The 14,626-nt window shown below is 45.3% G+C and overlaps 1 protein-coding gene across 2 annotated transcripts in view; it reads right to left on the reverse strand.

Annotated features, from left to right (window-relative positions):
• Nucleotides 1-2,254: 2,254 nt before the first annotated feature.
• FYN (FYN proto-oncogene, Src family tyrosine kinase) overlaps nt 2,255-14,626 on the reverse strand; it is a 195,974-nt gene continuing 183,602 nt past the window's right edge. For both annotated transcript variants that reach the window (XM_069487473.1, XM_069487471.1), the window contains one exon: nt 2,255-3,882. In XM_069487473.1, coding sequence (XP_069343574.1) covers nt 3,674-3,882 — 209 coding nt within the window. In that variant the 3' untranslated portion in view covers nt 2,255-3,673. The remainder of the gene's footprint in view (nt 3,883-14,626) is intronic.

Raw genomic sequence — 14,626 nt, forward strand, 5'->3', positions numbered from 1 at the left:
AGCACTGTATAATGGATAGGTGTAAGAAAGCCAACAAAAGTCATCTAACCTATTAAAATACCTTTCAGGAACAAGCTGACCAAAGGCTATTTTATTCAAATACAACTTGTTAGGAAATTCCTGTCTTGTCAAATGAGGTTGTCTTGTCCTGAGTCATGACAAATAAACTGATAACATCCCTTTTGCAGTGGCTTTAGTATAATGTTCTTCTGCATGTTGCTGAAAACCTTACCTTCTTTCAAGACTCATGAAAGAACCATTCCAATTAATACAATATACATTCTTAAGGCCCTCCTAGGAAATTGCAGATAAAATAGTGCAGCTCCAGTGCTACTAGTAAAATCCTCTGGTGCCAACATTTAGCCACAGGAGGATTCTTGTCTCTCTCAAGGTGGGTAAACACCCTCTGGTGCTTGTCAGGAACTCTTTAGTAGTGTGGCCAGGTTTGAGGGATTAACTTTTCTCATGGAACCATCTGGTTCCCCTTACACCCTTCTGTGCCATGAGGAGGGCAGAGTCGAATGCATCGTTGGCCCAGGTCTATACCCTGATGCCCTAGGACGTAACCCCCTGTATCTGCAGGGGCTCCCTGGCCCTCCCAGCCCACCAGTGCACCGTGAACCAAGCAGCATCAGAGGAGAGCGCGAGCTGCAGAGAGAATGCGGTGAACAGAATCCTTTTGTCACAGTTTACAATGTCTGAACTATCTTCTCCAGTAGATTTAGTATTTGATTTTTAAAAAGGAAGAAGAAATAGTTTATAGGAAGGCTCCCTGCCCAGCAGAACAATGTGAGATGCCAGTTCTCCTAAGGCAATGGAGCGAGTGCTTACTCACTACCAGGTTACTAAAGACAAAAACTACCTCGCCACCACCGGACACTAAGGTGATACTTTTCTTTCTTAACAAGGGAACTTTCTGGTCAGCAAATTATTTCCTCACCCCAAACTTCTACAACTAGTGAGGACAGAGGCTTCTCGGTAGGTGTTGGGACTCCCTGCAGGTGACGCTCCATTCGCCTGGGCTGGTCTTCCTCAGGAATGGCTCCTGAAAGCACATTGGCTTCTTGGAAGAAGAAAACTGAAAGTTTCTGATTAATTTTTACTTATAGATACTCTCTTAATTTTATTCTGCATCCTTCTCTAAGCATGTCAGAACAGTTCCAGTGTGCTGTTTTTCGTAAGAGCATCCTGGAGTTGACCCAAGTCCATAGTTTTGTTTCATATAAAAGAAGCCACAATGAATTCAATTGATGAATTAAAGGCTATACTTTGTTTTGAAGAGATTGTTTTTTCTTAAAGAATCTCTGTGTAAAACAGGTTATTTTTTGTCAGATTTTTTTTTTGAGTGAGTCAAAACATAAACAAAAATCCTCCAGAAAACATTTGCAAGTTATCCAACCTACTGGGGTATGAGGATTAAAAACAAAGTTGTTTTTAAAAATATCTAGAACATGTTAACCAATTGCCTAATACTGTATTCATAATTGTATGTTATGAGAGCTTTAAAATTTTATCAGTTTAGCAATTGTATTAATGCCAAAAACAGTACCATAAAGTTTTGGTTAATCAGAAAATCCCTCTTTGTATCATTTAAAAAAAAATATTGGAAACCCTTTCTACACGTTAAGGTTATTTCAACAAAAAAACTGTCCTCCTTGTATGACTCCACATGACATCAGTGATTTTAGAATCACAGATCTTGGAGCTGTAGCGACCCAAGAGTGAATCTCATCCAAGGCCCTCAGTTGCACAGACAGGCCCTGAACGCGAGAGATGCCAGGTGGTCCCGCAGCTGAGTGGTCACAAAGCCAGGCCTGGACAGTTGGCTGGGTCCACTCACTGCCCTTTCTACCACACCAGGTTGTCTCCTTGCATATCAACTTCATTACAGAAGTAAAGGGACACCCAGAAATGCATATATTGACTCCAGGACAAGAAAGATTCTTGTATTTGTCTCTTTTGCCTACAAGTGGGACACAGTAAATTTTAGTTAGAGAAAATGTCTGCTAAATTAAAATGTTAAGGTATGCCTAATCTTGCTTTAAGAATCTTTGAATTATACAGACATTAGCCTAGCCTTTCTGGGGGTGGCGGGAACTCTCCAGATGTTCTGAATGTCTCTGTCATTTGGAAGTCATTGTACAATGGCCAAATTCACCAGGTGACTCCTTACCATCTGGTGTCGGACAGATATGTCACAGAACTACCAGGGTACCTTCCATGATTTAAACAAATAAACCAAAAAAAAAAAAAATTCAAATGTAAAATGCTCTCTTTTTAATTACTAAATTAAGAAAGTTAAACAATTTAAAAATGTAAACTCACAAATAAATCATAACAAAAAAGCAATTAAGACTTCAGAGTTGCTACTTGGTATTAAAAACTCAATAGAAATAGGATTTTTGATTTGTTGTTGTTAAACATATGTAATTCAAGGTTGGTACAAACAGCAACTAAAAATGTAATACTTTTTTTTTGTGCATCCCCATGAAATGTAAAGTAGTGCATAGTTATTCCACTGGAGAACTCTTGGACATATAGAAAGTCATTCATTAGCAGTACAGGACATTCAAAACACTTATTTTACAATGGGAAATGTACAACCCTCCACCCTCGCCTTCCCCATAAATTTTAGTTGTATGAGAAAGTTTAGCAGGTTGCCATGACTACAATGCTATGGGTTTTAGACCATTTAAATGTGGTTACAAGGTTTATTAAATAAAAAATGTCTGAAACATTTCAGCATTCATATTTTTATACAAGAAGTTTGTGTAGTATCCATCTTCCAGTTCCCTTGGTAGTATTGGCCATTTGCTTGCTTAAATATGCTCGGTTTTAAGTTTCAAGAACAAACCGCAGTAAGTCGAAGCAAATACTGGTAACAGAACTTTTGAATTCAGCTTGGGGGGAGTTCCTGAAAAGAGTCAACGTTAACAACCATCTACAGGTACAGTCATGAACCAAAAAAGTGCAATCCAAATGAAAAAAAAAATCATGCTTTGCAAAAGCCAAAAAAGAGGCCACTGGTTTTGAGAATAACACCAGTGCTTTGATGCTGATTTTGCAGTAAAATCCTCACTCTGGGCCCTGCAGCTTTGTGGTCTAGGCTGGCCACAGTCTCCACGTTAGCACCCACATTGTATATGTACAGGGACATATATATTATATATATTCATAGTTATAAAAAAGAAAAAAAACAAACACCTGTCCTGATTGGTTTTTGTTAAAACATGAAAAAAAATTTTATTGTTTTAGACAAAGAGGCCACTTTTGGAAAATAATACTTTTTTTTTTTTTTAGTTGAATCAGGTGAAGACAGAGTTAAAATCACATAGGATTTGCATTTTAAAAAAAGGAAAGCACTAGGATCGTTGGCACTGGAGTAACTATTTACACTGAACAGAGGTCTGGCCTTTTACATAACATCGATACAATGCATTTTCCAAAGTCTGAGAAATAACAAGGTTCTGTCTCGAATGCTTCACAGAGGAGGTTCGGATTTGGGGATAAGTGTCATTAATGAGGGCCATGGAAGTTCATCAGCTTCAGAGTCACATGCAATCTGATCCTGGACGGTTCTTGCTGCTCAGGGGCAGCTGGCTACGGAATTGAAAGCTAATGGGGAGGGGTGGGGCAGCCTCTGGGACAAGGCCTCTCTCCGCAGACCCAGGCCTTACAGGTTTTCACCAGGTTGGTACTGGGGCTCTGTGGCGGTAAAGTAGTCTTCCAGGAAGCCCTGCAAGTACTCAAAAGTGGGGCGTTCTTCGGGGTCCTTTTTCCAGCAGTGGATCATGAGCTCATGCAGAGAGATGGGGCAGTCCTGTGGACAGGGCATCCTGTAGCCGCGCTCCACCTGCTCCAGCACCTCCCGGTTGTTCATGCCTGCAAAGACAAGCACAGTGAGCGCGGGCACCTCTGGGCTCCAGGCCTGACCCCTGCAGCTCCCCTTCCTTCTCCTGTGAGTCTGCACGTGGCTAAAATACATGAGGGCCCCCGCCTCGCCCAGGAGATGAACCCTGCCATACCACTCAGAAATAAAAGAGGAACGTGGCACCGATACGTGCAAAAACCCAGAGGGTGAATCTCAAAAGCGTGATAAATGAAGGGAGCCAGACACAGAAGGCAACATACTGTAGGATTTCATTTATACAAAATTCTAGAAAAGGCAAAACTACATGCAGAGAAGGCAGATCAGTGGCTGCTGGGGGGAGGGGAGGAATGCCTGCACAGAGGCCAGAGGGAATGTCGGTATCAGGGGTCGGCAAACTCTTCCTGTCAAGGGCCAGATAGTAAATATTTTTGGCTCCATAGGTCACATACGATTTATGTCTTCTTCTTTTATTTTACAACCCTTTGTTTAAAAACATACAAAACAAAACCAGGCTGGGAGTCAGATTTGGCCCATGGGCTGCAGTCTGCCAACCCCTGTTCTATGTCATGTACGTGGTGGTGTGACTGCTGATGTATATCAAAACTCATTGAATGGTATTCTTAAAATTGTTGAATTTTATTGTATATAAATTACATGTCAATTAAGCTGACAAAAATATATGAATGAATAAAACAGAAAAACACCTTCACAGAATGAAAGCACGCTGCCCCTTGTTTATAGCATTTATAACCTCCATTTATGACCTTCATAAATGAGTTCTCCTCGTGTCTGGGCACAATCTTGAAGCCCCACTGTCCGAGATCTGCCATCATGCCAGCGCGGCTGGGCACCGTCTGGCCTGGTGACCCCAAAGTGCCCTGGAGTTTGGTGACTTTGATGGAGACACAGGGCACCTCCAGGGCCTGTGCTTACCGCCGACCTCGGCCAGGCCACCCATCATTTGAGACTTTCCTGCCCCCGTGCTGAAACGCTGGGCTGCGTGGCACTAACAGAGGCCATGGCGGGAGACTGCTGACTGCGGAGGACGCGGCTCCTGCTCTCGGGCCCTCGTGACAGCACAGGAAACGCCACACTTGGGGTGAGGCAAACGGGCTGACCTCTTTCCCAGCTGCTGCCAGTCACTATTCTCCAGTTTTCATTCCCTTTTCCATCCTATCACCTTCGCCATCTCCCCACCAAGCCCCGGTATATTTTCTGGCTGCTTCCTGGCCCCCAACCCTGTAGTCTGGAATCCCGCCCACTTTCTGACCTGGTTGATTTACAAAAGAAGGAACCTCATTTCAAGCCATACAGAAACCTAGATTTCTTCTCTCTCTCAGGGCTACAACTAGCGGGAGAACATGGCATACGCACGCAGCTCCCTTAAATTCCGGAGGAGGTGGCGACCTGCTAGCTAGAAACCTGTCCGCCTGGCCAGAGGCACCAGGCGTAGAGCACAACCCTGTCCGCCTGGGTGGGGGCACTCACACTTTGGGTCTGTCGCCAAATCCTCTTTGTCATGTTGTTACTTTTGGAGCTGGGTGTACCTGGCTCCCCCTGGCTGTCAGCCATCGCCTTATAGGTCACATGTCTGTCCACACCTTTTTAGGATGTGTCCCATTCTCCGCTGTTATAATTTCTTGAGGTGATAACGTCCACGTGTTATTTCCGCTGTATTGAAGTTGGCCTTCAACACAAGCATTGCAAAATCACCTCCCAGGTCAGGGTGACCCTTAATTTTAGGGAGAGACATTTGGTGAGAGAGTCTGGGTCCCTGCCTCCGTGTCACACAGGCCGTGGGAGTGAGAGGTGGCAGCTCTGAGGCTAATTAGCTTAAATTCTCCTGTAACTGCTGAAAACCTGGTACAGGGTGGGGTGGTTGCGGGGGGAGCTGGAAGCAAGGGGAGGAACCCGGAGCTGCCTTTTCCGCAGTACTCTAGACAAACAGGGTAAGGGACACAGGCCAGCACTTCCTTATCCACAATTCCAAATTCCAACAAGGTCTGAAAACCAAAATGTTTTTGTAACTCACTTGGCAGCAGAACTGATGTGAACTGACCTCATTTGGCCACAAAACCTGACCTGATGTGAGGCTATTTACTGTTTTTATTTCTTCATACATATTGCCCAGAAAGGTTTAGGAAGGAAGAGAGTGTTATCACACATCAGAATTGGCATTCTCCAAAGTGTTTGCTTTGCCACACATTTTAGTACAGACCTTGGTTTCATAATATTTCAGAAATCACAGAAATTTCTGCCTGAACCTGCACAAATCTCCCTTGTCTCTGTCCCTGCCAGGAGCCTGTAGGAACTGGAGGGAAGACAGGCAGAAGATCTGAACCTCAGAGGTCTGACAGGCCCTTCTGGAGGTGGCTACAACCCCCCAAAATGCCTGTTCATGCTTTATTCTGTCACTGAGACTCTCCATCCAAAATGGCACCACACAGTTTAATTAATCACTCTCCTCTTGCTCTGCAGAGCTTATGTCAGTACATGTTTCATTTCATTAAAAAGCAAACTACTCAAATGGAAAGATTTTACTTTTTTTTTTTTTAAGTCTTAATTCAATCTCTGCCAATGGAAAGTTTAATTGGCCACTTGGGTCAAGCCTATTTTTCCAGTGCTCGACCCAAGCCTCGGACACAGCAGATTTGGCAATAGGAACTCAACATGCAGCCTCTCCGGAGGCAGCCTGCTTCCTGGGCATTTGGAGCCAGGGGACAGAGTGCAAATTGGCCTGTGCAGGACACTGGCAGGCTCCTCCTCACTTTCCATGTCCTTCCTGCCTGCACCCCCGCCTTTCCCACTCCCTTTCCTTCTCTTCTCAGGTCCCCTTCTCCCCAGATTCCTCAAAGCATGGGGAGCAGATGAAAACAATTCCACGCACTGGGCCAAGTAGAGACATACCAATGACAGCTCTGCCAGAAAAGTGGGCTATTCAACAATGCACTTGGCTGACAATGACAAGCAGAATGCGACTAGCTCTTTTCCTTTTCCAACCATCCATAAGCCAGAACCCACTTTTGGATTGGCTGACCCTTGGACCTGGCACCTTCACAGAGTACCTCTGCAACAATAACTGCACAATCAAGATGGGCCCACTCAGCAAGGCTTAGGCTAGTTTTTATTTTACAAACAACAGCGAAATTAAGTGGACTGTGTTAACACAGGTTGAATATCCCTTATCTGAAATTCTTGGGCCCAGAAGTGTTTTGGATTTCAGATTTTTTTCAGATTTTGGAATACATGCCTTATACTTACCAGGTGAGCATCCCTAATTCTGAAAATCTGAAATGCTCCAATGAGCATTTCCTTTGAGCATCATGTCAGCTCTTAAAAAGTTTCAAATTTTGATGCATTTCAGATTTTGGATTAAGAATATTCAACCTTTATTTAAAAAATAGAATTCTTGGCTATAAAAACTTTGAAAATCATGTTTTTTCCCCCCAAAATTTTGTTTTTGGAAAAATGGCTTTTACTCTACACACAACCATAAAGACAGGCCTATTTCATTTTTTCTTTTTAGAAGGTTCCATATTTTTTTTCAACTGGGAGGTGAAGGGCAGTGAATGGGAAGGGAATATATAGGGTCTTGGGGACCAGAGTGTTCAGGAGAGAGTCTTGAGGGACACGGGGATAGCAGAGAGAAGATTCTTTTTATTGTACTTCCAACTGAGACAGCGGATGAGAATGCCTGGGAATGTTTTTCTTTTTTTGCCCTGTTTAGTGGGGAGAAGGCCAGGGGAGAAAAAGAAGAGACAGGAACTTTAAAACACAGTGTCTGGGCATGTACTAGAGAAACACTGTCATAAACAGTTTGGGTTTCCAGGTTTCCTAGTGGGAGCTGCAATAGAGAGCGTTTTCAACAGGGGGGCGCGTGTCCCTGGTTCCCAGCCTCCGTGTCAGAGAGGAGCGTCAGGGCTGGGCAGCCAGCAAGCACAGAGACCACCGCCGGGCTTCCTTCCGACCCTCTCTTGTCTGCTCCCAGTTCCAGGGCAGCAACTTGCCCTTCCTGCTCTCTCACGAGAGTCACTCAGGAAAAGGCGCCATTGCGGTGGGTCTCTCTCACAGGGCACCACTCAGGCCACAAACCGCCTTACTAGTCCACTGTGTGGGGGTCTGCCTTCGAATTCCTCTTCCCCAGAGCTGCCACGAAAGCCTCCTGTCACCTTGGATTTTAGGCTTTCAAACATGGCCCCTGATATAGCATCATTTCCAGTCGGTCTGCCCAAAACACTGCAGCTAAGATTCTCCAGCCAAGAGGACTATACTCAATTCCCGCCATTATGACTGTATTATCCTTTCTAAATCATTTTGCTAGCTTCTTCCAGCACACTCAGAGGTCAAGTTTCCAACTCTCACTTTCAAACCCTCACTCTATATGGTTGCCAACAATGTCTACTCTCATGTATGTATGTGTTTTCTTTTTCCTTCTCTTCTTCTCTTTTAAACTTTCCCATTCCTCTTCTTGAACTCAGTAGAGACTTCCTTTTTTTTTTTTTTTTTCAGATTCTTTAGAGAAGGAATAAACATCACTTTCATTGGCAGAGCATTGGATTAGCTGTCACTTCTTGACTTCTGACTTTGCATCCATCTTTCAGCAGGTGACTTGACTTCCCCTGGCCTCAGTTTTCTCCATTTGTCAACAAAATACCTCAACATTCACTGTGCTTTTTCAGCTGTTTGAAAAAACAACTTCTGGCTGGGTGCAGTGGCTCATGCCTGTAATCCTAGCACTCTGGGAGGCTGAGGCAGGAGGATCGCTTGAGCTCTGGAGTTTGAGACCAGCCTGAGCAAGAGCGAGACCCCATCTCTACTAAAAATAGGAAAAATTAGCTGAGCATGGTGGTGTGTGCCTGTAGTCCCAGCTACTCGGGAGGCTGAGGGAGGAGGATCACTTTAGCCCAGGAGTTTGAGGTTGCAGTGAGCTATGATGATGCCATGGCACTCTAGCTGGGGCGACAGAGCGAGACCCTGTCTCAAAAAAACAAAACAAAACAAAACAAAACAAAAAAAACAAAGAAAGAAAAACTGTCTTCTGTGAAAGAAAAGTGTTTGTGTTTTATGGCTTTCGATTTGTGCAGCTTCCCAATATGAATCTCAGAGGGGCCATATCTGCACAATCAGGGATTTTAACTGTTATCTGCTCATATTTGCATCTGGATTTAACTATGGGTTGCAAGAACCTGGATTTTTGTGCCATGTGAATTAAGTACTTTAACAATGGGAATGATGTTCAGGTTATCACACATCCAAAGCACTTTTGCAAACTGTGCTTTCCATTCGAAGGAAACTGTACAATGTTGTGCAGGAGGCCTTCCGTCTGAGGCTCCCCTCGCCTCTCTATATAAGCCCTGTGAAAAGGCCCTGTGTTTACTCGTCTGTTGAGCAGTGCTGCACTAGTGCCGGAAGAAGGCGGGGTGATAATGGTGCTTGCTCAGCACGAGCCTGCACCACCCGTGTGCTCGTATTATCAGATTATCATGTGCTTTAGTTGCCTTACTGGGCAACAAGCATGTGGCTTCATGTTAGGTTTCGGTATAGGATCAAAGTAAAAATTTTGGGCAGAGAGATGCTGATCAAAGAGTATAGATGAAAATAAAGGACTGATCTTGAGAAGGCACAATAATGACTAGTTTTGTTTCTCTTTCCCCATCTTACCAGATAACCTCAGGGCAGCTGTTTTTATTAAGCCCACTGCATTAATAAATACAGAAATGACAGCTATGCAGGTCCCATAATACACAAAGGTTATTTAAAGTTGATAATACAGTATCATAAAGAATTCCTTTGTCCCAGAAAGAAAGAAGCGAAGAAGAGAGGAAGGTGCCATTAGGGAGGCTGGGGGACTGTAACACAGAGGATGAGGACCGGCAGCGCAGGGCTGGGTGCGGAGGGCCCCTCCCTGGCTGTCCCCTTCCTCCCTCCTCCTCTCACCAGCCACACTGGCCAAGGGAAGCCGGAAGCCTTGTAGGGGAGGTGACAGCGAGAACGTCTGGGCATCGCAGGCAGGATTCCCTCTCTGAGGGAACACTGTGAACTGAAGGAAAAGTCCCAGGCACCATGGACGGGCCAGGGAGGGACACGGCAGCCTTGGCCAAGATTAGAGGTTCCATCCTGCTTCCTGTTCTCCTGGCTGGAGAGTCCTAAGCCCTCCCTACCCTGCAGAGAATCTGCTCTTTGTTGAACACAGGGAAATATATGTCTATGGCTCCGGGCAGGACTTGTAATTCTTTAAGGAAGGAGCTACCAGTTTCACTGATTTCCTTTACTTCTTAAAGTCATTATCCAGTGACTAGATGCATTCAAGAAAGTCGAGCGGCTATCACTTGCTGAATGATTTGAAAGTGCTTCAAATGCATGAATAAATGCAATTTGCTTAAGAAAATGTTCCTGCTCTGACAGATCTTGCCAAATACAGAAAACAGGTGTTCAATTAAGAGCCAGGGAACAGGATGGCCAGGACATTCTGCCTAGAACAGTGTTGGAACATGGTGTTTGAACTGACCACAGGGTCGATTTTCCGGAACAACTCTGAAGACAGAGGCTACCTGGTGGCTGGGAAAATACATACTATATCTATGTGTGAAGATGATAGACTAGATTTAAAAGGCTTTGCAGGCTATGGGCCAAATTTGAAAACCTTGTTTCCAAAACCTCATAGGTTCTTTCTTTTCTGTCTCATTCCTTCATTTGCTTATCCTTACTGAGAGTCTACATGGGTCTGACACTGTGCTGGGAATCGAGACCGCACCATAGGAGCTCCCTTCCCCTCAAAGAGTGTAGAACTACTGGGAAATACAGACACACAAACAGGCGCTTCAACAGAATGTCCCAGGGGTCACGGAAGCGAGCAGAAGGGGCAACATATTTGGTCTGGACATGGGGAAGGCTTCACAAAAGAGGTGACACTTGGTTGGGCTTGCATGTTCAAGACCTGCATGTTCAAAAGAGATCTCTTGGTGTGTCTGCAGTAAAGTGTGAAAGATGGGGAATGGCAAGAGAGAAATGCTAAGTCAGATCATGTCACTCTCCTGTTCAAATCCCCTCACTTCCCATCTCACTAAGAATAAAGGCAAAAGTCCCAACAATGACTTAGGAAGGCCCTATTTGATCCACCCCCGGGGACCTCCTGCTCCCTCAGCTCCAGCCACACCGGCCTCCTGCAGTTCTGCAGGGTCTCTGGGCTCTGCACTCTCCCTTTCCCTGATAGCAGGCTCCGTCCCCAGATACCCACCTGGCTCAAGTCTCCCTTCCTTCAGGTCTTTCCTCAGATGGCACCTTCCCAGTGAGGTCTCCCCTGCCACCCTCTCCCCCCTTCCCTGTTTTCTTTTTCTCCCCTGCTGTTATCACCAGCCAACATTCAATATATTTTGCTTATTTATCTTTGTTTATTGTTTGTCTCCTTGAAGCAGAATGCAAGTTTATGAGGGCAGGAGCATTTGTCTGTTGGTTCACTGCCACACTGCTGGTGCCTGGCATACAGTAGGCACTCAATAAATACTTGTGGAATGACTGCAGGAAAAGAGTCACAAAGGACTATGCAAAACTAAGCCTTCTCGAATTTATCTGGAAGGCAAAAGGAAGCCATGGGTGTGTGTGACTAGGAGAGTAAGATAACTAGGTCTGTGCTTTCTAGGGTATTAACTCTGCTGGTGACAATGATAAAATAGTGGGTGGGTGGGGAGAGACCTGGAGCAGAGACGAAAAGAAGGATTTGAGAGAGGTTTTGAAAGTGAAATGGCAGGTTAAAATGCATAACTCTGATTTTATGCAACAACTCCAGAAAACTGCTTTTACTTACGTGTTTCTATTTCTCATTATACATCAGTACAAAATCAGTTCTAACCTTGATGCAAAGAATGGTTCTGAACCCGGGCTTGCAGAAAAGCAAGCTAGACTGCAATGCTGAGAATGAATTCAGGTCAGGCTGCTAGAAGGGAACTGATAACACGGAGCTATTCTTTGGAGCTGCGTGCATGTTTGATGCACGTCTTGAAAGCAACCTTCCTCGTCTGGTAAGGTGACGTGACTCCTCTTCACTATCGTCCTGTTAATCTCAGCATCACATTTCAGTATTCTTCTCTCTGGCTTCAAGGGTCTCATGCAGTTTGAGACTGTCCTCGTCCCTTCCTTTTTATCCATTCCTTTAGCAAAACTTGCCAATGTTTTATCGCCTCCTCATCCCTTTTGTCCTTTATTTGGTCACAGCTCACACAATCCATTCTAAGTTCCTTCTCTGATAGTCACTTCTGGATCTTCTTACATGCTGGGCAAAAATGCCTAGAAAGCTTTTATAAAATCCATTTCTAAGTCACCTCGTCCTCCCCCACTTCTAACCTCACCTACCAGTCCGAGTAGCTTTCCTACGCGTCCAGGCGACAGAAGGCCACTCTTAGGCATGGAAGAACTCAGAAAAATGCACCACCACCTACTGTTCTCAAAAAAGAATGACTTGCAAACGTACTGTAGCCAACTGAGAAACTACTCCTTCAAAATGCAGAATGAAAGTCAAGACAGACGGGGCCTGGGAATCTGTCCTGGGGTTCTACCCACAGGCACAAAGACCCAACGGGGAAGGTTGAGGAGAAGCGAACCCTCAGCACACGAGGACTGCCTGGTCTGCACCCCCAGACAGCCCGAGTGTAGAGAGGGGGCCCTTCCTGCCTTTCACAGTGATGTCTGGATGAAGCTTAATGGAACTGTTTGTTCCCTAGGAATTGTTATCCTTCATTAGGGTAATAATCCTATAATTGGAATCCCTCTGTAAAAGCTTCTCCCTCAAGAAGAGTTTTCTGTCAGATTCCCAAGTCCAATTAAATATGATTATAGCTATGTTAAAAAACAAAAGCCATGAAGCACCCGTGGCTAGGAGCAGGCCTGGGAACAATCTCTCACGCGTGAGGGGGCGGCTCACATCAGCCCTGCTGACATGGCTCCCCGGTCACCGCTGCTTCCCAGCCAGGCAGCGCGAGGGGCCCTGCTCGACCGGCTCTCGCTCTCGACTGCCTTTCCAGCTACACCTCCAGGTACTTCACCTCACGTGGCCTCTTCTCCTCAAACTCATCCTGTGGCTCCTTGAACAGGCCCTGTCCTCTCAAGCCCTGGGGCCTTCCCTTGTGCCAGACTTTGGGATGCTCTTCCCGCTTCCTGGACTTGAGGAAACCCCACTCGCCTTCCGAGGCCTGGCTGACTCGCCTTCTCTACACAGCAGCCCTCCCCGACCCCACAGGATCAGAGGCAGTTACCAAAGCCCGCCGCGTGTCAGCAGTTGCTCGTAGATGTAACCACGCATGACAAGCTGGCCTTAGTCCTCACTTCAAAGTCCTGAGCCATCCTCATGGATGCTGCGGGAAAAGCCCCTGTTCAGACCTGTTGTATGTAGACACCTGAATCAGGTGCCCTGACCCCAGTATCAGAATTAAGATTTGGGGCCCATAGTGGGTAAGGGCAAGTAATCCATCCCTTGAGGATGACTGTCTCTAATAATAAATAACAAATACAGCTGATTTCTTCCAGGATTGGATGCATATTTTATCTATCTGAATATAAGCTCCACAAGTGCAGGGACTAAATCCATTTATTTGCTCGCTAGTCTCTCTCTGGCACCTAGAACAGTGCCTACCCCGAGGCAGGAACGAATCAATGTTTGCTGAGAGTATGAGTGTCTTAAAAATGCCTGGCACAGTTTATACTTGACTAAAGCTACACTAAATGAATGAATTCTAGTCTAAGTTGTAAAATGAGGCCATTTTCTTTCTGCTAAAACCAAACCTGACAAAGACTCTCGTGCAGAAATGCACACCTGCCTTTCTTCTCTAAGGCCCTCGCCTCCACCCCTTTGTCTCAGCTTCTGTGTGTGATCTGGAGAAACAAAAAGCCTCTTTGTATTCTGGAAGGAAAGGCTGCTCAGAAACGCAAAACAACATTAACCTTTCCCCCCAATTGCGTTCAACACATGGGGTGACTATAAACGGAGGGGATCAGGAAGAAATTAGTTTAAAATCCCGAGACCTGCACATTTCCCCCTTGAGGAGCAATTCAGAAAGCCCCATGCTGTGCTCCAGCCCCTCCAGGGCGGCCCTTCCTTCTGCGCTGCCTGGCTATTCCCGAGTGTCTACCGCCTGTGTGTGCCGGAAGCCGCAGTCACCGCCTAAAGCTGCCTCACGCCCTCATCCCTACACGCCCATGCTGGCACTTCTGAGACCGGGAATTTCTCAATGTTGCCTCCATGTCACCCCGGCTCTCCTAGGAGTCTCGAGGCTATACCAATCCAGAAAGAGACCCTCTTTGTGTGTACTTCTCTGTGTTCTCGGAAGGTGACCAGAAACAATCATGAAAAACGAACAAAGGGATTACAAATTAATCTGCCCTCGCTGGCTCCTCTGACTGCAAAGATACGATTACAAACCTAGGATTTGCAAGAGACCTAAATTCCTCATTAATCTCCACTATCGTTCCTATCACTGGTTTTTTTTTTGTTTTTTTTTTTTTTTTTTTTTTTTTTTTCTCCTTTGCTAAGCTCTTTTCTTAGGCAGGGCATGAGAAGCAGCTATGTTCTCTCTCCACTCAGCAGTAACTGAAAAATATGTCCTTAACATTTCCAAAAGCAGATCATCCCTGTGCTATAACCACTAAAGCGTGGAGGTGAAATGGGATGAGTGTCCTTTACGTCACCATCCGTCTAAATTAATGAATTTAAGCATGGATAGCCTAAACCTGTGGTTTCTTTGGGAAGCATGAATTTGATACTCC

This window comes from Eulemur rufifrons, chromosome 15, assembly GCF_041146395.1.
Source record: "Eulemur rufifrons isolate Redbay chromosome 15, OSU_ERuf_1, whole genome shotgun sequence".
Classification (NCBI taxonomy): Eukaryota; Metazoa; Chordata; class Mammalia; order Primates; family Lemuridae; genus Eulemur; species Eulemur rufifrons.